Below are 23338 nucleotides of genomic sequence, written 5' to 3'. Positions count from 1 at the left end.
ATATATAACCTTTTGTGTAGCTTTTTGCATAATAACAAAAACAAAACAGAAAATTGGGACCCCTACTGCAATAACCTAAACGAACAGAACGACATTTAATATTTCTGGAAACACTTAAAAAGATACACACAAAACCATAAACTGTCAAAAACATACCAAACACTACGTTTGTCAACAAAAGTGCATTCACTATTATTTTTATCACAAACTGCTAACCAATAGATCACGATTCGTTATAGCATAAAGCATAAAGCGTTATATACAACAATAAACAAATATTACTTCATCAGCGTATAAACCGTACCAAACCTAAGCTCCTATCAATTAAGATTGGTAATTTTCACAGAGTATTCCCTAAAAATAAATTAAAATGAAACATACTGTTAATATAAGGCATTTTACTCATGTTTTATGGTAGTTTTGGTACTGTTTATTACTTTTTCTTTACTTCACTTACCGCTATACACGATAAACAAAATAAATCATCCATTTGTCGCCCTAAAAGAGCATTTCTCAGTTTGATACAGAAGTCAACCAAGAACGAAGACTCTTTTTTTACAGATTAAGTTGCTTCGCACTTACGATCATTATCTTCTGACACGGGTAAGGAGATTTGGTTTGTTTTGAATTTCGCGCAATGCTACACGAGGGATATCTGCGCTAACCGTTCCTAATATAGCTATGTAAGACTAGAGGGAAAGCAGCTAGTCATTACCACCCACTGCCAACCCTTAGGCTACTCTTTTACCCACAAATAGTGGGATTGACCGTCACATTATAACGCTCACATGGCTGAAAAGACGAGCGACTTAACCACCTGGCCATGCTGTGCCGGTAAGTAAGTGGATAACATCTTCCTTTTGAATTTCCCTTTTGAGCATGAAAAAGTAAAACTGCCATTATTTTGAAATAGCACAGTCTGACAATAATCGCACGATCCTGAGCATTGATATACACTCTATTCAAATCACCAAGTTCATATTGTTGAGTACAACCCCATAGTGGCATAGCGATATGTCTGCGGCGGACTTGCAGTGCCAGAAACTGGATTTTGATATCCGTGGTGGGCAGAGCGTAATTTTGCGCTTAACTTCAAACAAGCATATTGTTGAAGTCCTCCGATGGAACAGTGGTAAGTCTATGGATTTATAATTTTGAAACTGGGGGTTCCATAGCTTAATGTGGATTTGCTGTAAAGAAATAGGCACATGCAAATGCATATTGTTGGAAGAGAGAGAGATATGTACGTTGGTTTGCACAAAATACGACTTAGGTATATATAGTATATTATGGTCTTGAAAAGTTTTATATTTTACAGAAATTTTCCATAATAAAACTTATGATCCTAAAGTGCCCCTAGTATGTTTTTCTCCATGGGTATATGGTGTTTGTAAAATATTGTCATTTAAAAAATTTTTTTTCTTTTTACAGTCACTCTCTCTCTACCACTCTGATTATACGGTAATAGTGCCAGTATTTAAGTATTTCCTGATTAAATTACAACCATAACCATACTAACATTGTCAAAGCTATCACTATTGGCTATTAGTTTGAGCAACAATGCATTTGCTCCTGATTATGGTTTAAATTTTATTGCCCACACTGTTCAAATATCACATTATGCATTTATGTGATTGAAATGAACATCCAAAACATACCCTATTTTGCCAGCCGATAGCTCCGTAACAAACGTAAAGGCTTATAATGCTAAAACTCTAGCTTCGATCCTCGCTGTGGGTACGGTGCAGCAGTTATGTGTTTAATCAACTAAAAAAGAACTGTATTACAAAATGTATAATCGTATTTGCATTTCAGTCACTGTTATATCTAAGTATCACAGCTACTACGTTACTAAACTAACTTCTAGTATTGACAAATAATACTGATAACTATTGTCCTTCTCCGTTTTAACACGTTTGGTACTTATGGTACTGCTATGATAATATCATCTCTAACACCACATCTACAACAGGTTCTATGTAAAACCATTATTGATGCTAAATCACCCCCATTATCTTCACTTCTACTACTTACTTTAATTGCATTGAATGTTCTCATTTCAGGGATCATATATTCCGTTCCAGTTTAACGTTTTTGATAAGGATTCTGCTGCTGTCAACAACATTAGTGCCTGGATAGAAAACGATCACTTAGGATTCTTTAAAGTTAGTATCTCCGAGGTGTACGACAGAGCTGTAAAAAAAGAAACATTCTTGGTCATAAGTAAGTCAAGTGGAGCAGATATTTTTTAGACTTATTTTAACGGTTCTTGATAGCTAATGAATTACTATTTTATCTCGTTTTCTAGTGATTTTACTACATTGTCAATAATTAGGACGAAAAAATGTTAAACTTTAATGAATTTCATTATTTCAAGGTGCAGATGTTATCATAGGAAATAAAATAATAATTTCGATATTACATACTAGGGCAATAATGACTTATATTCACGTAAGTATGGGAAAGCGTGTTCCAAATGAGATTATAATTTTCATTGGAACTGATAAATAGGGCTTTACTACATGATATATATTGTTTCTTTCTTTGTTTTGAATTTCGCGCAAAGCTACTCAAGGGCTATCTGCGCTAGCCATCCCTAATTTAGCAGTGTAAGACTAGAGGGAAGGCAGCTAGTCATCATCACCCACCACCAACTCTTGGGCTACTCTTTTACCAACGAATAGTAGGATTGATCGTCATATTATAACGCCCCCATGACTGAAATGGCGAACATGTTTGGTGCAACCGGGATTCGAACCCGCGACTCTCGGATTAGGAGTCGAACGGCTTAACACACTTGGCCATGCAGGGCCGCATGACATAGAACATTCAAAGAATGCAAAAGAGAAAGACTCGATTTCTTTCTTTGTTTGGAATTTCATGCAAAGCTACACGCTAGCCATCTCTAATTTAGCAGTATAAGATTAGGGAGAATGCAGCTAGTCGTCTCCACCGACCGCCAACTCTTAGGCTACTCTTTTACCACGGATTAGTGGGACTGACCATCACATTATAATGCCCCCACGGCTGAAAGCGTGAGCATGTTTGGTGTAACCAGAATTCGAACCCGAGACCCTCGGATTACGAATCGAGTGCCTTAACCATCTGACCATGCCGGCCGGACCTATTGATTGCGAGTGAAGACGCGCTAATTATCTGACCATGCAGAGCCAAGAGATACTCAAACGTTTGGTAATAAATGAATTGGTGAATGACCTGAATAATTTGTTTACAAGTTGACAAAGCTCATTGAATTTGTGTGTATGTGTGACATAAAAGGTCACATACAATAAGAGGTGTGCTATATCTTTTAACTTATTTTTATATTAAAGATCGGCTGATCTTTTTTTTAAATAGTGATTTCAAGCGATTATATACATTACCATTTAATGACGGTATTGATTCGAACATTACATGCAAACAACACTTTTGAAATATATTCACTCTCAGGCATAGTTTGTAACTTGTTATGTTTTTATTTTATTCAATATTCACTCTCACTTTTATTTGTGTGATGAGGTGGGATCCCTGTATCCAAAAAAAGCAGTTTTAAAGCTAGTTTGTAGTAAAAATACCTGACATTATAATGTACTCTTTAGGTCATACTAGTACCCTAACTTTATAATAAAAATATGACACTGAGGTATTTGGCATTAAAAGTGACAGACTACTACATTTTGTAGTAAAAAAAATCTTGAACCACTACTATATATTTTGGTATTAAAAGTTGCTAAACTAATATAGTTTTAGTAAAAATGTCAAGCTAATGCAGTTTGTAGCAAAAATTCCAGACTATTGCAGTAAGAAGTAAAATAAAAAATCGATTAATTTTATAGAATAAAACACCAGACTAATGTAATTTGTAGTAAAATAATAATTTTTATTATTAAAAATGACAAACCGATGAAATTTGTTATGAAAATTCAAACGAATGTAGTTTGTAGAATAATAAAAAACTATTAATAAGTTTAAATGAATCATTTCTGCTAGCATATACAGACTGAAGATTATAATTTACTTATTTTTAAAAGTGCTAAGCTGAATTTCACTTCTACTAAGCAGAACATGTTTACGAAATATACTTATTGTAATAAACTGGTTACCGCCAACAATAATAATTGCAGACAAGGTAAATTTCAGGTTTCACTAATGTTCGTGGAGTTATAATTTCTGAATCAGAAATGTTACTTTATCTTTACTGATTAGCAAGTTTTCTTTAATAACATTTTCTCTTCGGGTAGTTTCTGTCTTAGTTATCAAACTTCTACTAGATACTTAGATAATTCTTTAAAGAGATTATTCATTTTGATTGCAACTGAATGTGGAAGTTTAAACAATTAATATTTTTGTTTAAGACACATATACAGTTACCATTACGCTGTAGGTCAGCCTAAAATAAAGATATTTACTGTGTAAATAAAACGTTGTGTTGAAGCTACTTTATAAGGTATAGCTGTATAAGCTAATTAGCACTTTATCGTCCTTGTAAAATCATTGAGAACATGCAAACTGCAATCCTTATCTAATATTATGACTATATTAATCAAACTGTTCTAAGAATATTTCTCTCCGATTTTTCCAGTTTATCATATTTTAGAGTTCCTTTTATCCAGTTGTTTCTTACTTACATTTTTATTCTTATCATTCCACCTTTTGTTTTCTTTCCTTTAAATTTGCTATTCAGCTGTCACCACTCATATCTTTTTGTTCCTGTAAATCAGTAATTGATGTAATACAATGCATTATCTTCTCGTGTTTGAGATATTTGCCCGAATATAATAAAGAGAGCGTTATGTTTCTTAATGTATAACTTTAACTTCGCAGGCTGTTAATTACGAAAACAATTATTATGTAGTTGAAACAAAACAAAATTAATTTTGGGGAAATAATAGTCACTTTATCTCAACCTGTGATGTCTGCTCTAAAAGATAAGTTTTATCACGATATACCAGTTTAAATGAAAGTGGTGTTCTAAATCAAAAGCGTAACGTATTTAAAATCTTTAGTAAATCTTTGTTAACCTCTAAATGTTTGTTCATAATGTAGAAGACATATCAAAAATGATGATCAAGCTATTTCTATATCATGATAATTAAGTACAGTAAAACTTAAATTTCCAATAGTAAATACAAGCTTATTTGGTTTGTTTACAAATCAGATTTCGTGTGATAAATGAAGTGCAGTATTTTTGATTTGTTCGTGCTGAATATAGCTAATAGTAGTTTAAAATCTTACCAGAAAGCTAATAAATGATAAAAGTTGTAACATAATCATTTCTTTAGAACGGATATTGTAGCACAAATACTCTTTGATACAAATATTCTCTCTGATTTTTAAATGAGGTAAATGAATGTATGGTTTTAATTAATTCTACTTTATTTGTGAATTAGTGCAAATATTTTATGATTTTGACATTTTAGGGGTGAAAACTGTGAAGTCGTTAGCTTTTCCTGGACCAGATTACAACATCTCTGTAGTAATAGAGGATCAAAGTGTTTGGGAAAAAAAAGACAACAAGGTAAGTCACTGTTTGTAAATCAAGGTAGATATATAACTAGTAATGGTGATAATTATCATGGATTTACACTTTGTAGACTAGAATAACAAATCTCATTAAATATGGATATAAGATTTTCCATCTCTCCATAAATATACTCTTCAAAAAAAGAAACGCAAAAGGCAAAATATGAGACAAATTGTTAACAAGTTTATTCCGGGTAGTTCTGTATGACACGTGTGAAACTTTGTACATTCACTGCTGAACATTCAAAATCTGCAAAGGCGAAGTCCACGTTCACTAGGTGAAGTTTAACGTCATTCAACGTCAATAACGAGTATGCCTCCCGTGAGCATCAATAACTGCTTGGCATCTCCTGCCCATAGAAGCGATGAGATGACGAATCACATCCTGTGGAATGGCTATCCACTCAGCCTGCAAAGCTGCTGCAAGCTGAGGTAGAGCCTGCGGTTGAGGTTGTCGCCGTCGCAGACGTCGGTCCAACTCGTCCCAAAGATGTTCGATGGGGTTTAAATCTGGTGATCTGGAGGGCCAAGGAAGAACGTTGATGTTGTGGTGTCTCAAGAAGACAGTGGTGAGTCGGCCTGTGTGAGGACGGGCGTTGTCATGTTGATAAACGTCGTTGACGTTCACCACGATGGGTTGCACATGGGGCCTATGAATCTCGTCGACGTATCGTTGAGCCGTAAGATTCCCTCGAATGTGCAAAAGGTCTGTTCTGGCAATGTAGGCGATGGCAGCCCACATCATGACGCTGCCAACACCAAATCTGTCAACATCCTGCACACAGTTTGCTGCAAAACGTTCACCTCGGCGACGGTAAACACGGGTCCTTCCATCCTGCCTACGAAGCATAAAACGTGATTCATCGCTAAACCAAACATGCCTCCATCGTCGATGAGGCCATACCCGATGTGCCCGAGTCCATTGCAGCCGTGCTTGACTATGTTGCTGGGTGAGGATGACGCCTCTGACTGGATGTCGAGGTCGGATTCCTGCATCTCGTAGACGGTTGCGTACGTTCTGATCGGAAATCCTACGCAGCCCTGGTATGATTGAGGCAGTAGACGTCGCAGTGGTGGTCCTATCCCGAAGGTGACGTAACCGGATGTAGCGATCTTGTGCGAGCGTAGTCACACGAGGTCTGCCAGATCGTGGACGGTCACGAGTTGATCCATGTTGTTGGTGACGATTCCATAGCCTTGTGATGGTGCTTGGGTAGACATTCACAGCTCTGGCAACATCTGATCGAGATTCGCCTGCTTCCAACGACCAATGGCGTTTTTGCGTTGTGCTTCACTCAGTCTTGGCGTAACTGTAATGCGTGTCGGTGGCTTAACACTGAGCTATGGAAACCGAGAATCCGTCACTTTTATAGGGATTTTGCACATGTTGCACTTGCAGAACATGCAGATCTCGCAAACAAATTTAGTGGACACGCATGCGTTTTGGCGAAAAATTTGATGTTTTCCTCCGCTTTCAAAGTGCACAACTTTTCTTGTCATTTTGGTCTGACAATTAGTGCCTTAACACGTGTAACATCACATACTCTGAGCTTGTAACGTTATTACATATATTTCTCTTTAAAATAAAAAAATATCCCTTTTGCGTTTCTTGTTTTGAAGAGTATATTTAGGAGTTACGATAATCTCTATATTGTTGTGAATATATTTATTGCAGTTATACACCCTGGTTTATATTATATTACTGTTTTTAAACGGTATGACTTTATAAAAAACAACGTGTTAATATACATTATTGTTATGAAACGTTATCAATGCAAAAAACATGTTGATACGCTATTTTATTCTCTACAAAGAACTTCATGATTCGATAACAAACAACTTGTTTATACATCAAGACAACAAAGAAATAAAATAATTTAAAGTTATCACCAGAAGATTACATACAACAAAGAATGTGAGATTTCAATTTATTTCAAAGATGCTAATTCATGTTGACATTCAGTGATTCTGCTGGCTTCAAAAAGTGGCTGAAGTCATTCAGAGCCTATCCGATGCAATGTATTCAAACACTAGCAACTTTTTGTAATTCCTATTTTGTATGAGACATAATTATATTTCTAATCTATGCTTTCGTCTGATGTCAGACACTCTCTGTCAGTTTGAGATCCAATGATCTTGGCATGTAATAAAAATTGACCACCTTTGAAATAATTTGTAAAGTGGGATATCGTTTGATGTCTGTTGAACTTTTACTAAGTTCAACTAGACTGATGTTAGACTTGTAATCCGAGGGTCGTAGGTTCGAATCCCCGTCGCACTAAACATGCTCGCCCTTTCAACTCTGGAGGCGTTATAAATTTACGGTCAATCCCACTATTCGTTGGTAAAACAGTAGCCCAAGAGTTGGCGTTAGGTGATGATGACTAGCTGCCTTCCCTCTAATCTTACACTGGTAAAGTAAGGACGGCTAGCGCAGATAGCCTTCATGTAACTTTGTGCGAAATTCAAAACAAAACAAACTACTCCACTAACGGTTTTTCGCCCTTATTCCGTCAACGACAGTCAGTTCTCGTACACATTCCTCCTGGCAAATTTTTACCTCTTCAGTATGCCTGGTGTTAAATTTTGATGATTTTCCGGAACCGTTTAAAGAAATTATATTTGATATTATGAATTGTCCCTGATGAATACTGATTATCAAGTCCACTTAAAAATTAAAGAAAACATTATCCTTCTCCATTGTTTTGCAACCAAGCCATGACGTGATTATATCTTCATTTATAGGTCATAGGCAATCACAGACAACACCAAATTGTCAGTGTACTTTGCATATGATGATAAATGAAGTAGTCCACTAAAGTGGCCAAGCAGTTTATACAAATATAGATATATTAAAGGATGTTTGAACGAGAAGTGAAGTAATACGTAACGTACATAAATCTATAATTCTGACCTGGTATTTATACATGGTCAGAAAACTGTATGATAAAAACATATACTTAATGATAGTTAATGACATAGTCACTATGTCATGACGGGTCTAAAGTTCAATGTGATCAAATACTGAACATTTGGTGTTCATAATGAAGTTATGAACTCCGCTAGTAGGTATTGTTAGATCCACTGTCACTTTGCTGTGAATATAGTACCTGTATTATTCGATTCAGTTTCACTTTGTTATAAACTTGTTACTGGTATTGTTACATGCCTATGTTCACCTTGCCACCAGTATGATACCAGTATTGTTAGACCAGTGTTCTCTCTGTCACAAACCCAAAACTGATATTGTTATTACCATTATAGTTAAACCTATGAATTCGGTTCTACTATTGGAGTTATGTTCGCTATGTCATGAACACGGTACTAGTATTCTTCAAGAACTCACTGTCAGTATTTTAACAAAGTTCAAATGTCTGTAGAATAAAATCAGCAAGTAGGCTATCAATATATTTCTTTACTATCACAAATACGAAGAATCTGAAAGTATAATAATAAATATACATATTTCAGGTGATATATCACGTTCATATTTTCAACAAAACATCAGAAACTGCAACCACTTATCCAGTGACGATCTCTAGACTGGCGAAGGTTTTCTCCAGGGTAAGATAATCGTTGTATTATACTTAAATGTAATATTCTTTTATGTGTCTATTTCATTTCCCGAATAATGTATAATTCTAGTTTTTCTTATCGATTTCATTTCAAAGCTAATTTGCCACTACTATATTCTAAGTTGTAATTTCAATAAATTGTCTTTAAGAGTTTTTGCTTGCATTAAAACAATAATTTGTCAAACATATCGAAATGTGTAGTTCTGTATAAACAAGTTTTACACAAAATATTTTATTTTTATAGATAAATCTTATTGCTCTGTAAAATAATATGACTTTTAACTAGTTTCTTCATACTGTTATTTCTGACCTACTTTTTTGTTTTACATATTTTAAATTTACTTGGGTTATAAAAAATACTTAATGTTTATTGTATATTGTAGATATCTGATTGGAATATTAAGAAATAAACACACCCTAGTGATCTAAGGTCGTGATTTTTTACGTGCCTTAAAATTTTAGTCTCATTCTATTTAAAGCGTCAAGCTTCATGCAGCCAATTCGTCTTTTGGAGTCAAATAATAAAATGGCCGAATACTGTGTGATCAAACGATTTTAGTGCGAATATAGATTCTATTTATGAATATAGAAATATTAAAGATAACCCAAATTAAAATATTTAGTTGCTAACAATTAAGTGAAAAGGAATGTTCGCCTGTTATTTTGTAATTGCTGTTTCCAAAGCTACGCAGTGGACTGTCACCGCTTTTCTCACCGCGAGAAATCGAGTTTTGGATATTGGTGTTGTAAGTCCTTAAACTTACTGTTAACCCATCGAGGAATTTTTTTTTTGTAATTCTTATTTTGTATGAAGCATATTGATATACTCTATTCTATGTTTTATTAGTCTGATTTGCCCTGGCGCAGCTCAGTAAGTGGTTAGAGTGACGGGTTGTAATCCTGAGGTATTATGGTTCATGTCTTTTTACCACACAGAAAAAGAAATCTCGTTCCACTCTTTAAAGTTGTGGATGCGTTATAAGTGTGAGATGACGATAAAATCTCACTAATCAGTCTGAAGTGGCGATGACTACGTCTAAATCTACGACTTTAAAATTATATACAATAAGTGACGGCTATCGGAGATAGCCTTCGTTCAGCTATGTGCAAAATTCAAAGACTAAGTAAAACAAGTACATCTTTTAATTCTTTATGAAATAAAATACAAAATTAATATGTAATCTTTTCTTCTATATTTTACGCACACTCGTTTGTTCAGCAAGGTAAGTATGCGTAGCTTTGTGCATAACAACAAGGAAAGAAGGAATCTGTATTTTGGACCAACTTGTATTTCAATGTTTTTGCCTAGTTGAAAACAAATTCAAGATGCTTGGACTTGATAAAATCATATTATATTAGCTTACTTTTCCTGCCATGAAAAACGGTGTCATGGGCGTCGATATTAGTGAATGCTTAAATTATCTCGTATTATTTAAAAGTTAGTTAATTCAAAACCATTAGCCTGAGAGACACGTATGACGACTAACAGTTCTTAAGATCACATGTAATCAGTATAGTAGTTAAAACTGTATTGTGTACAAGGATCTACTATGAAACAAAAAGGAAACAAAAACTAGAGCTCGCATAAAGTTATGTGCTTTTATTGATAAGATCAAAGTTTTTCAGTCCCCACGGCTGTCACGGAAAAAAAAAAAGTGTTATTTTTGTTCGTTTTTACAATTCAGGTTCTCCAACCAGTACCAGTCAAAAGCACTGATCACTGGGCGTTTGAGCTAATTTCTGAAAATGATATTTTTAAAGTGACACCAAAATCAGGGATTATTTATGTAGCAGACATCAAACGCTTAAAGTTGGAGGAAGCAGAAATTCCATTAAATCTCTCATGGACTGTTAAAAATAAGAAAGAAAAGAACACAGTGCAAGTTGTAGTTAATATTACAGATGATGGTAAGTTGTGGAGTAAAAAACTGTTTTTTAACCCTTGTATATTTTTCTATCTCATGATTTATAAGTTTGCTCATATATCTTTATTTACTTACATTTTTGTCGCATGGCCATTTAACTTTATACAGCATTACTGCTATTTACCATCTCATGTTGTTGTTTTTTTCAGTTATTTTATTGAATGTTTCGTAATATCTACTAATTATCACTGATCAGTATCTTTTGCTGTTTTTCTCCCTTTTTGTTATTCAGCAGATGGTGCAACCGTAGAGCATTACCATGATATTTTTATGTCCCTAGGTCCTCACAAAGACTCTTATAAGTTACGCTTGAGTTTCATAAGATGTCACTTATTCTTTTGTGACAATAATTCATCAGAATGTTATTAATATTTGTAGAAATTGTAGAAGTGACCTTGTTAATTGGTGAACCTTTCGCATGTCGCGACAGAACTTCATTGGAAAAATCCTGAACGGAAGTCCTCTCCCCCTCTACCCTCGCACAAATGTTGGTCTTTTAAAGCGACGAAAGATACGTTTTCGGAGAAAGTGATAGACCTTAGCAAGTTCAACTAAACTAATTCACCAAATAGCACTACAAACAGAAAGAAGTCAACAAGTATATTTCGAATTTTGATAAAATGTAACTTCTAGCCTTATTAGCTACACATATTCCAAAATTTAATAACAGATGACCCATATCGGCATATGGAATATTATGAATAATTCGTGATACAGATTGAAGCTGATAAACACTTCGCTGTTTATTGTTTTGGAGAGAAAATATTGCATTTTTCGTTTATAGTTAAATAAACATCCATTATTTCCGATATTGATTCTAATAGAATGATATGTGGCTTGACAAGGCGTTAGATTGCTGTTCCATTATTTTTTAATCAGAAGAACATTAACTGTAAAAGGTTATATTGTTGTATTGTAGGAACACATTGGCCTGTCGGTTGCATATTTAAAAAACATACCAGTTTCAACCGAACCGTGTGCCGCCCCTCTTAGCACTGGATATCGTGAAGCGTCTGGATAGTGCTTTGGACTGCAAACGGATAAGTGTCGTGACCTATTAGCATGATGCCGTACTAATCCTACACCACTGAATTTTTTCTTTTGAAAATAAGGCACACACAATTAGTTATCAAGGAACTCATTTACGCCAATGAAACTACTCCTTACTTAATAACACTGTATTAACTTATACACTACTGATTATACAAATGAGTAGTAAAGAAGTGTAATTTTTCGAGTACGAATAAACTTACCATTTTACATTAATTGTTAAAAAGATGGCCATTATGTTATTAACAAAAGACACCTTTATAATGTCTAACTTCCAAGTGATGTTTTTGTGCTTTACAGTGCCTTTACTAATATATATGATTAACTGAAAAAACATCAAATTATCTAAGTATAAGATACTAGATATACTGTGGGTCTTAACTAGTACCATACCAGCTTCTTAATGAGCTGCTTTGACACCCGAGGCTGTTGTTAATACCAAAACCTCTTTGGTAATATACATTCATCCAATGTCATTTAGAATAAATTTGTCAAACACGCAAAAATAGTTATTTGAAGTCAATTCCCTGATATTTACATTTCTTTTGAAGTTTAGAGTGTGTAATATTTTAGAAAGGAGAAACATAATTAGTCAGTGGAAATATCAGTTCCTTAGAAGAACATTTAAACATTTAATTTCATTTCATTTACTGAACATTTCTTTGGGGACAGGTTACCTCTAAATCTTTCGCTAGTGGGCAAACGTTTAATGGGCTGTTTCTTCTGATCTAATTATACGCTCCTGCATTGCTCTCTCGCTTGTTAATGCAATCTAACATCAATTATATCGAGTTTGCAGTAGATGATACTAAATCGAGTTTACAGTAGATGATGCTAAATCGAGTTTACAGTAGTTGATGTTAACTGGACTTGGCACAGTTTTTATTATATACTTTCGTTGTCCTTGTATGTTGTACCTACTTTTCGGTAATAGACGTAAGTTATTTTGAGAATATTAATGTAGAAAGTGCAACATTACACCAAACCCGAACTTCGTTTTTTCTATCTCACAGTAGTTAAATATTTATGGGACTACTGATCTGTCAGTAAAAATTCACGAAGCAGCTGAACTGCACAACCTTGCCTAAATATCGCCCTTCGTTATGCAGTGTTCTTTTGGTGATTCCTATAAATCTGAGTTTGCTTAGGTGATCTTTATGTTCCTGGGTAGCTATTAATTTAGGCACATTGAATAATTTTAAAAAATAATAATTAGTGGAGGGTCAGTTGCTGTACAAGTACAGAAACATGCAATATATATGGATATATACACATACCTGTAATAGTATTGATCTGGTTTGCACAATCAGATGAAACACATTTCTCAAACTTTATACATAGCATCAGTTTTGTTTTGTTTTTCTTTGTTGAATTTTATGTCCTCAGTTTAAATGGCAGCTTATCAAATCTCACTATAAGGTTTGTTAAGGCACAAAACGTTTAAATTCCTTCCTTAAAATAATGATTATTATTTATTTTGAATACTTCCTTTATCATTTGCCTAAATGACCGGCGCGTTTCTTTTGATAAATAATAAACGATTTAGTAAAATTTCTATGATAATTGTGCAATAGATTTGCTAATTGTTTCTAAACGGTTTAGAATATTAGATGACTGATTGGCCACCTATTAGGCTTACATGAACTGTTTGTCTAAATGACTAAGATAATTAGTTATATGTACGTGATTTCCTGGTTGAATGACAAAGCTAGTTAGTCTTACCGGTTTTTCTTTTGAAATTTTATCGGTATACGTTTTTCACGTTACAAACTTTTAAGAAAATAATGCTGAGACCATTTTGTCGTAGCATGAAAATATAATGACGTCCAATACTAAAACTACCCTAATTAAACTCACAAAAATATGTCTAATTGCATTTTATTATGAGAGAAGAACGTTCTGGCTTTAAAGAGATGGTGTATGTATTATTTTTATAAAAAATATGTAGCTGTATCTTCTTATTTTCGCAGATCACAACATCTTCCCTGAAAAATGCGGTAAGTTCAAGACTATAAAAAAACAATTTCTTTTTAATCCTGAAAAAAACTTTATTGAAAAAGATGTTAAAAACAAAATATAACTGAAGATAAATGTCATTAATATTAGTAAAAATAAATAAAAAACAAGTTTAACAAGTGATGATTTGAGTGTTGTATAACCAAAATTATTATTCTATTATTAACCCATACTGATATTTACTCTCCTAAAATATTCTTCTCTCTCATCCCTTAGACTCTTGTGCAATACATGATGGCAAGAATACGTGTCTCGCTTCTTGTGGAATAAGCACCGCTAGGGGTCGTTGTTCGTGGCGAGAAAATCAATACAAAACCCTTCCAACCACCAAATATGCTACTTGCAGTCCAGACTTAATGACATGTCCTGACGGAGTTTGTGATGAATTAGAAAAGCTCAACGATCATATTTGTCCTCAAGACTGCTGTGGTCAGTGATGAGAAGTTCTCATAGTTTTCTAAACGTGTGTTTCAAGAACATTTTTGAGAAATATTTGCAATAAAAGCAGTAGAAATGCTACGGCAAATGGTCATTGTAATTCGGTTTCGATATATATATATATATTATATTATGCAACGTAGAAAGTGCTTGTCTATATACAAGTTATCATTTATCAGTAGTCACAGTTAAATTGGAAGTAATGTATAAAGAACAATTGAGTTAATTTCAGTTTTCAAAGATCTTGTCTTTCGATAAGCAATATTGCTATGAAACACCTTACATGTTAAGAAAACATCGATATGGTGTGACATGGTCAGTTGGTTAAGGCACTCGATTCGTAATCCGTGGGTTCAAATACCCGTCGCACCAAACATGCTCGCTCTTTCAGCCATGGGAACATTATAATGTTACGGTCAGTCCTACTTTTCGTTGGTAAAAGAGTAGCCCAAGAGTTGGCGGTGGGTGGTGATGACGAGCTGCCTTCCTTCTAGCCTTACACCGCTAAATTAGGGACGGCTAACGCGAAATTCGAAAACAAGCTTCGATATTGTTAAAATGGTGTTTTGCAAGAGGAAATGCTCTTTATTTTCCTTATTTTTATACTACTAATACCGATCGGAGAAATAATTGTTATTTGCGTTTTTCATACTACTAATCTCTGTTGTAGAAGTAATTGTTATGTAGTTCTTTTACACACTACTGATTCAGCTGGCGCTTACTATATTGTAAGAGTACTTTGGAATTACATTTTAAAGGTAATTAACTAAGAGATATATTAAAAACAAATTAAATATTTTACACATTATTATAATTATAACGTTTTAATGTAATTCGAGATTCTTCCTAAAGACAGTTTTTGTTCTCATCAAAGAAAAAATCGAAGGTGGTTCTCTCGCCTTCCCGAACAACGACAGCAAACGTGGAATTCAAATGGCAGTTGGTACCTGTTCTTGTGTTAGCATCAAAATCTGCAAATGTGAAGAGTCCTCAAGCTACGATACTGTAACCAACAGGAGTAATGTTCTAGAAGCAGATGGTGGCCTGCTAAAGAAAGAGCTAACTCCAGAATCATTAGCAGAGGACGTAAATGACGTAACAGATGCAGGAAAAGAAAATAGTGATTATTTTGTTTCTGGTTAGTACATCTCAATGAAAATGTTGCCTGTTTGGTGAATTTTATTTAAAATAATGACTAGAGTCACAGATTTCATGTTCAAGTCTATGACATTTTTTTTAAAAATTGTTACTTGTTTACTAAATAACTATTTTGTTTTGCTATTTGTTAACTATTTCTTTAAGGTTTTGCTTTTCAATAATTTTTAGCTCAAGCACTTTTACCAAAAGCTTATGATAGAACAATTTCCAACACAGATATGTTAATCACAGTTCTGTTAGGACAAGTTCCAATACAGATGTTATTACCGTAGCGTTGCGTAGAATAATTTCCAAAAGAAGCATTATTTCCATAACTTCGTATTATAGTAATTTCGAGCTTGTTTACCTTACTAGTATCACATAACTTTGGTAAGACAATTTCCAGTACAGGTGTTATTACCGTAGCAACAACAATTTTCATCACAGCCACTAGTACAATGTCGTAAAACACAAATACTGCGTTAGCGTAATTACCAGCACAGCTATTAATATACAATCAATATAGTGGGAGAATTTTCTCAACACAAATACTACTATCACATATTCCTAGTGGAAGATTTTTAGCTCTAGTAAAATTTGTGTTTTTACTACTTTCTAAATTCTGTTAAACAGTTAAATGTCTTAACTACTGTCAATCTTAGGAGACGTACGAATCGTTTGTTTCGGTAGACTATTCTGTCACGAATACTGTATAATACTTTGAGACGGTGGGAGCAATGCTCTGTAAGGAATGCTTCCCAGTGGCACAACGGGATGTCTACCTATTCCCACCGCTAGAAACCAAGTTCCGAGATCCGTGGAGGGCTAAGCCCATCGTGTAGCTTTGTGCTTAATTTCAATCAAACTATAAGGGAAATTTTATTTCGGGGAATTATATGTTTCTCCACGATAGATGCTGCCATTCAAGCGTTCAGGGATGAGCTATTCCTCTCCACCCATTTAGGGAAGTTAAGCCTCCCTAGGCCTTCCATACGTGTCGTCTCTACTTTCAATTTAGTCACTATTTTTCACAAAGCTTCCGTTCTCTTCCATCATAGATGCATTAATGAGGGAATAACGTTACATGATTTGTCAGTACATTGAAAACAAAACAAAACGATAAACAGGAAATGCTGTTGAAATGCTCTTCTTTCTTACAGGTATTATCAGCACCACAACATGTGGGGAGGAATGTGTCATTCTGATAATGCTGGCTCTCTGCAGCGCCGTGGTTGTATGCGTTCTTTTCATCCTCATTTCCGGCATCAAAAAGTACAGGAATAAAACGAAAAACAAATATGTTGAAAGCCGAATGTCCCTCTCCGTGGTACCTTCTGACTATGTGGATGATCGCTCTTCTTCTGTGCAGGAACCACATCAAATCGCCAATGAAACGTCAACTGGGTCCGAGAGCAAATCTTTGGCAAGTACCAAGCTAATTTTCATTAATTTAAAACAAATATCATGTAACTTTACAAATAAACTTGTGTTTAAAACACTGCTAACCTCTGGCTCCAGGAATTAGACGGCAGCCAATGTAATCTTACAATACCTAACCATCGTCATTTACTAGCAAAGAGGTAAGGTTTCGAAAATGATTTTATGTAAATACAGAGATGGTGATTATCTAATCAAAATTACAAGTGTAGCGTACACGGTATGATAATATGTTAACGCTTTTCATTTCTACTAGGGCGACGCTCAGTGGGAGTTTCCACGAGATAAATTAATTCTGGAAGAAACATTAGGAGAGGGAGAGTTTGGACGAGTGATGCGAGCCCAAGCCTGGAACATTTACGGTCAGAACGGTTACAGTACAGTCGCTGTGAAGATGCTGAAAGGTATGGCAAAAATAAAAGAACATCTTTGGATAACGGTTGAACAGAAATGTACTCTCTCTACACATTTCAAAGCATGTATAAAGTCACGCTTCATTAATTCTACTTATTTAGTACATAGGCCCAGCATAGCTAGATTTTCAGAGCATTTGACTCTCAATTTGAGGATTTCAGGTAAGAATCCTCGTCACACCAAATACGCTCAAACGTTTAGCCGTGATGGGGCGTTATAATGAGACAGTCAATCTCACTATTTGTTGGTTAAAGAGTAGCCCAAGAGTCGACGGTGGGTGATGATGACTAGCTGCCTTTCCTCTAGTCTTACACTGCTAAATTATGGACGGCTAGCGCGGATAGCCCTCGTGTAGCTTTGCGCGAAATTCAAAACCAACCAACAAACAAACAATTTAATACAGACAAATGTATATAGCATACAGGTATATAAAGTGTGTATTTTACACATAAATGTATTCTCCTATAGAACTTGCAAGTATAAACATTATAAAATTAATAAACTTTAAAAGTGTCAGATAATGGCCTGGTACACTTATGGTTTATATAAAAACATTTATAGCTATAGGCGCTTACCTTGGCACTTGCGGTGTTGTCCTACGTATCAACTTATGACAGTTAATTTTTGTTCGACTAAGAGGTGTTAATTTTATCTAACGATAAAACTTATTGCTTTTACCGTATTCATTTGATAATTTTACTTACTGGTAACACAAGTCGCTTTAAAGTATGCACCTTGTAAATTAACGTTTTGCTGGTGATAAACGCCGGTTGTACTATATTTATTTGATACTTTTGCGTTAACCTAGTGACACAAGTTTTAACATATTCATCTAGTTGTTCCAGGTTTACATTATGAAATATAGTTATTTTAACATAAACATCTAATGATCTCTCGTAATACCAGTTTAACATCTGTCAAAACATAATGATAATGTTAAACTAAGCAGTTGAAATTTCCTGGTTTTATCATTTTTAATCAGCTTTGATTCTCCCAGAAAAAATCCATCTGTTATCTGACTTCTTTTTTACCAGACAATTATGCATTCATTGCATTAAATATATAAAATTTTTGTAATTTTCAATTTTTCTGTCTTTTTAATTTTTAAAATACATTTATATACCTCTTTGATTCCAATATTCTATTATTCTAAATCGAAGCCCATTTTGCTTAATGTTTTGCACCTGAATGAGCATGTAAATGAGTCACTCATGCAAGAGTGACACGACAGAGGAAATAGAGGATAGTTTATATAATTTTCATTTAGTATTCGATTTTTGTCCGCGTTGTTTGTTTTTAATATGTAATAATAGCTTTTTGTATTAATACAACTTTTCAAACTCCCTGCAAATTTTGTATTTAATTGAAGTCTTATTTTATTCTATGTGATTTTTTTTCTATCCAAAGCAAGATATTTTCTCATGAACTAAACGCGTAATTGTTATGTACCGAATACATATGTATTGATTAAGAAGAGCTGCTGATTTAGGAGGGTCATTTTCTCTCATAAGAATGTATTTTATTCTTTTGTTTAGGTGAAGAAAGCCTATCAGAACAGAGAGATCTTCTTTCAGAGTTCAATATGTTGAAGGAAGTGTCTCACCCCAATGTTATTAAACTACTTGGAGCTTGCACTCAGAAAGGTTAGTATGTTTCATAAACAACACTGATTCAATGAAAAGATGTTCATTTACTTATTTTATTGTAAAACTCGAAATATATTGTACTTATATAATCCCTATGTGTTTTTTTACATTAATTTTATTCATTATGTGAATATATACATTTTACAAATTTATTTTTATTCATTATGTGAATATATACATTTTACAAATTTATTTTTATTCATTATGTGAATATATACATTTTACAAATTTATTTTTATTCATTATGTGAATATATACATTTTACAAATGTAATAAAATTAGTATATGGGTACCATGCTCAGTTTTAGTGATTTTTAGTGTCTAATTTTAACATGATAACATATTCTATTTTCGTTATACATAAGCATTGATTTTAGCTATATGGAATTTAATTCTCATAAGTACCGCTCCACTTTATAAGTAATATCTATTTTTATTCCATTTTTCTTTCATCTTTTATAAAATATTCCTAGGGAACACTCTACAATATTTTCAGTCTTAAAACATCTCGAAGACCGTTAAATGACGAGGTTTATATATATATATATTTTGCAAATAAAGGAGTCTATTCATATCTTTTGTTTGTTAACAGGAGGTCCACTTTACATCATCGTGGAATATGCTGAGTTCGGCTCTCTTCGTTCTTATCTTAGGAAGAATCGGTCATCAAAATTTGAGTGCAATGACGTCAATATTTTTCAAGTGGGAAATCCCATGTACTTCTCTGACAGTGGTGACATCTGTCATCGTAGCAGTACGAAATTAACAAAAAGGGACCTGATATCATTTGCTTGGCAGATCGCTAAGGGAATGGCTTATTTAAGCGATATGAAGGTTTGTTATAGACGTAAAATTTGCAGTAAGCCAATTTTGTGCATATTAATGTTTATTATAAGTGTAGATGACTAGTGTAGATTTACAACTGGTCACCTGTTTTCTTTTCTTTAGATGGAAAGATAGAAAATTTGAGCACATTTATCGATTTATCTACTATATAGTACAAAGTTTGTTTACTATTTTATTACATGACATTTATTTCCTGAAACCTACAATGAAGTCACGTAAGTTCTTAGTCAAACAAAACAATCTATACATAGGATATACTTACATCACGTATAGTATATCTACTCTATCAACGTCGTTGGTGTGGCACGCCATTTTATACGACTTTTGAGTGAACAAAGAACGAGAATTCACCGTAGCGTCATTACTTTAATAAAAGGGACTAAAGCCCACAGCTAATATCTCGTTTAATAGATGAAGGGACTGCGAAGTTAACTTTACAGCTTAGCAAATATTAACATAACATTTATTGAAAGAGCTGTGGATACGTTATAACAGCGACGTTCAGTTTAGTCTGCAGAATAGTACATGTTTCGAATACATTGTAGATTTTGTGGTAAAACCGCCAAACTTTTTAAAATTATAGGATCCTAGAATCTAGAAAATGTACAAACGTGTCAATATTTCTTATATTTGGGGTTTCAGCAAGTGAAAGCTTGTCATCTAACAAACAATTTAGGATATATAGCAACATAAAAAAACTTGTTGTCATTTTCAAGATGGCCGATAAAAATTTGAAAATATACACAATTGCCAATTACACAGGCCTGCAATTACACAGGAGTTTTAATACGTTCTACAGTAATATTGTAGTCTAACTCCGAAAATTACATCCATGTTTCTTCATCATATACAGATTTTTCACAAAATGTCATATGTATTTTTACATAAATGAATAATTTTTCAATGAAATCGGGTAATTTTGTAATGCTTAAAATAATGACAACCACTGGCTATAAAGTTTTCTAGACCAATCGCGACGTGAGAGTCTTATCGATCGTTCTAGAGCCCACCTATAGTACACAAGCGACTAACAGGCCGCATAACGTATCGTTTCTGAACTGTATTTATTTATGCGTGTACTTTGACATTATTTTTCTTTTCAATATTAATTATTTGTTGCTATGATAATAAGAGGTTGTGTAAATGGCCCAAACATATTTTGTTATGTTTGTGACAAATTTATTATATAGAAGCATAGACAAATATTAGAGAATTCGTAAAAAAAAAGGTATTACTCGTATTTTAGAATAAAACGTGGGACCGAGACAAATACTCAATGTTTCCACCGAAGAGTTGAGACAATATACAAAAGAAATCATGAGAAAGAGTTAGTACCATATCTTTCGCAAGAAGGTTCAATGGTTTAATGCAACAATATTTCTGAATTAATGCCAATGTTAGGAGTTGCAGTCTATGAAACAAGTGATTGGTGATTTTCATTTATTCCTCTAAAAGAAGTCTATAAGGTACATATGTAAAAACGGCTCGTTTGGGTTGAGATTTTTTTTTACGTAGAAGAGCGAACAACGTTTTTACATATATATTTTTTTCTTGTGGGTGTTCTCGACATCACTGAAGTCTATAAGGTGTTCTTCTTCACAATGGTAACATACATGAATCTGTTTCTACTGCTCATTCCGTTCACTGGAAGGAAACGTACGAAAATCTCAAACTTCTTCTTAATTATGTTAAATACAAAGAACATGTGGAGACTTAAAAATCCTTTGCAATTTGTTGGTTCAACAATCCGGGTATAGAAAGTTTCCATACTATTTGTGTGAATGTGACAGCAGAGCAGGAAATCAGCACTGGATAAAGAAAAAATGGCCACAGAGTCAGTATGATACCAGGATTGAAAAACGTTGAACGTGTAAGTTTGGTTGACACAAAGTTGTATTACCTCTCGCTTCACATAAAACTGGGCTTCATGAAGTAGTTCGGCAAGGCCTTATACAAAGATGACGTCTGTTTCAAGTACCTATGTTGGAAATTCCCAGCTTTTCAAAAGCGAAACTTAAAGAAGGGATTTTGTTGGTACTCGGATAGGAAACTGGCTTTGAATGAACAATTCGGGAGGACAATGAGGAAAGTTGAAAAAGAAGTGTGAATTGCCTTTAAAGATGTTATTAACATATTTTAGGAAATAAAAGGATCCACATTACGAAAACTCTGTCAATAACGTAATCGATAAATTCATGTAGCTGGATTGTGATATGACCTTGAAAGTTCGTTGCTTATACTCACATATTGAATATTTCACTGAAAATCTCGGGGCCGTTAGCGAATAACTAAAGGAAAGATTTCGTCAAAACATCAAAAAAAATGGAAAGGAGGTATCAGTGAAGATGGAACATCAGCATGATATCTGATTATTACTGGTCATTGGAACGAGATGATCCAGACGCAATACTTAAAAAAATGATCCCAATACGTGGTTTCGAGACTAAAAAACGTAGATTTCACAAAAAAAAATCAGGATGAATGAGGACTCATATTCATATCCGCCCAAGAGTTGGCGGTGGGTGGTGATGTCTAGCTGCCTTCCCTCTAGTCTTACACTGCTAAATTAGGGACGGCTAGCACAGATAGCCCTAGAGTAGCTTTGTGCGAAATTCAAAATAAACCAAACCCTTCCTCTTCTTAAGTTTGTTTGAATTTTTGTTAAGGGACGTAATGATAAAATATATTCATTGTGGGCAACCAAATGATACTTTGATCTAATTATAAGTTGTTTTTATTCCTGATTTGTAAAGACTTCTTGCGTTATAGAAAAAAATGAATATTATTTTCGAAATCTGCATAGCTGAATTATGGAAAGTCCAATATTAAAAAGAAAACAACTTTTAAAAAGTTAAAATTCGCAGGCCTGTGTAGTTATTGGCGTTACATAATATTTTAAGAACAACAACGAACTGTTGGTCAATTTATTATGTCCCATTCACTAAACTAAATATATATATAAACTCAAAGCCAGCCCTTAGCATGCAATTATCTAGCAAGCCTCCCTTGAAACTCTATTAAATTTACTGCTTTTATCAGTCCGTTCCGAAAACCAATTATCCTATTAAAAAAATAAAACAGTCTCAGGTGAAGATTACTTGTACTATGGCAAAAGTTATATTTGTGTTCTCTTGTCCAACCATTGTCACCATTATACACACACACCCAAATTAACCTTCTCCAACAATTCAATGTCCTTCCTCAAAACTGAACACAGTACTCAAAATATAACTTAATCAGTGAATTATACAATTAAATTAGAATATTGCTAGTCTTATATGCAATATTTCTGTACATACAATCGAAAATCCTATTTGTCCTACAACTAGCA

The 23338-nt window shown here is 33.9% G+C and overlaps 1 protein-coding gene across 2 annotated transcripts in view; it reads left to right on the top strand.

Moving 5' to 3' along the window:
• The window catches only part of LOC143244921 (proto-oncogene tyrosine-protein kinase receptor Ret-like), a 74110-nt gene that overhangs the window by 29676 nt on the left and 21096 nt on the right, over nucleotides 1-23338 (top strand). For both annotated transcript variants that reach the window (XM_076490466.1, XM_076490467.1), the window contains exons 5-15: nucleotides 2064-2223; nucleotides 5421-5518; nucleotides 8995-9087; nucleotides 10784-11006; nucleotides 14044-14070; nucleotides 14306-14518; nucleotides 15402-15665; nucleotides 16825-17087; nucleotides 17358-17505; nucleotides 19051-19158; nucleotides 19754-19995. In XM_076490466.1, the coding sequence (XP_076346581.1) occupies nucleotides 2064-2223; nucleotides 5421-5518; nucleotides 8995-9087; nucleotides 10784-11006; nucleotides 14044-14070; nucleotides 14306-14518; nucleotides 15402-15665; nucleotides 16825-17087; nucleotides 17358-17505; nucleotides 19051-19158; nucleotides 19754-19995 (1839 nt within the window). The remainder of the gene's footprint in view (nucleotides 1-2063; nucleotides 2224-5420; nucleotides 5519-8994; nucleotides 9088-10783; nucleotides 11007-14043; nucleotides 14071-14305; nucleotides 14519-15401; nucleotides 15666-16824; nucleotides 17088-17357; nucleotides 17506-19050; nucleotides 19159-19753; nucleotides 19996-23338) is intronic.

Source organism: Tachypleus tridentatus, chromosome 2 (assembly GCF_004210375.1).
Source record: "Tachypleus tridentatus isolate NWPU-2018 chromosome 2, ASM421037v1, whole genome shotgun sequence".
Taxonomy (NCBI): domain Eukaryota; kingdom Metazoa; phylum Arthropoda; class Merostomata; order Xiphosura; family Limulidae; genus Tachypleus; species Tachypleus tridentatus.
This window is presented reverse-complemented; position numbering and strand designations above follow the sequence as displayed.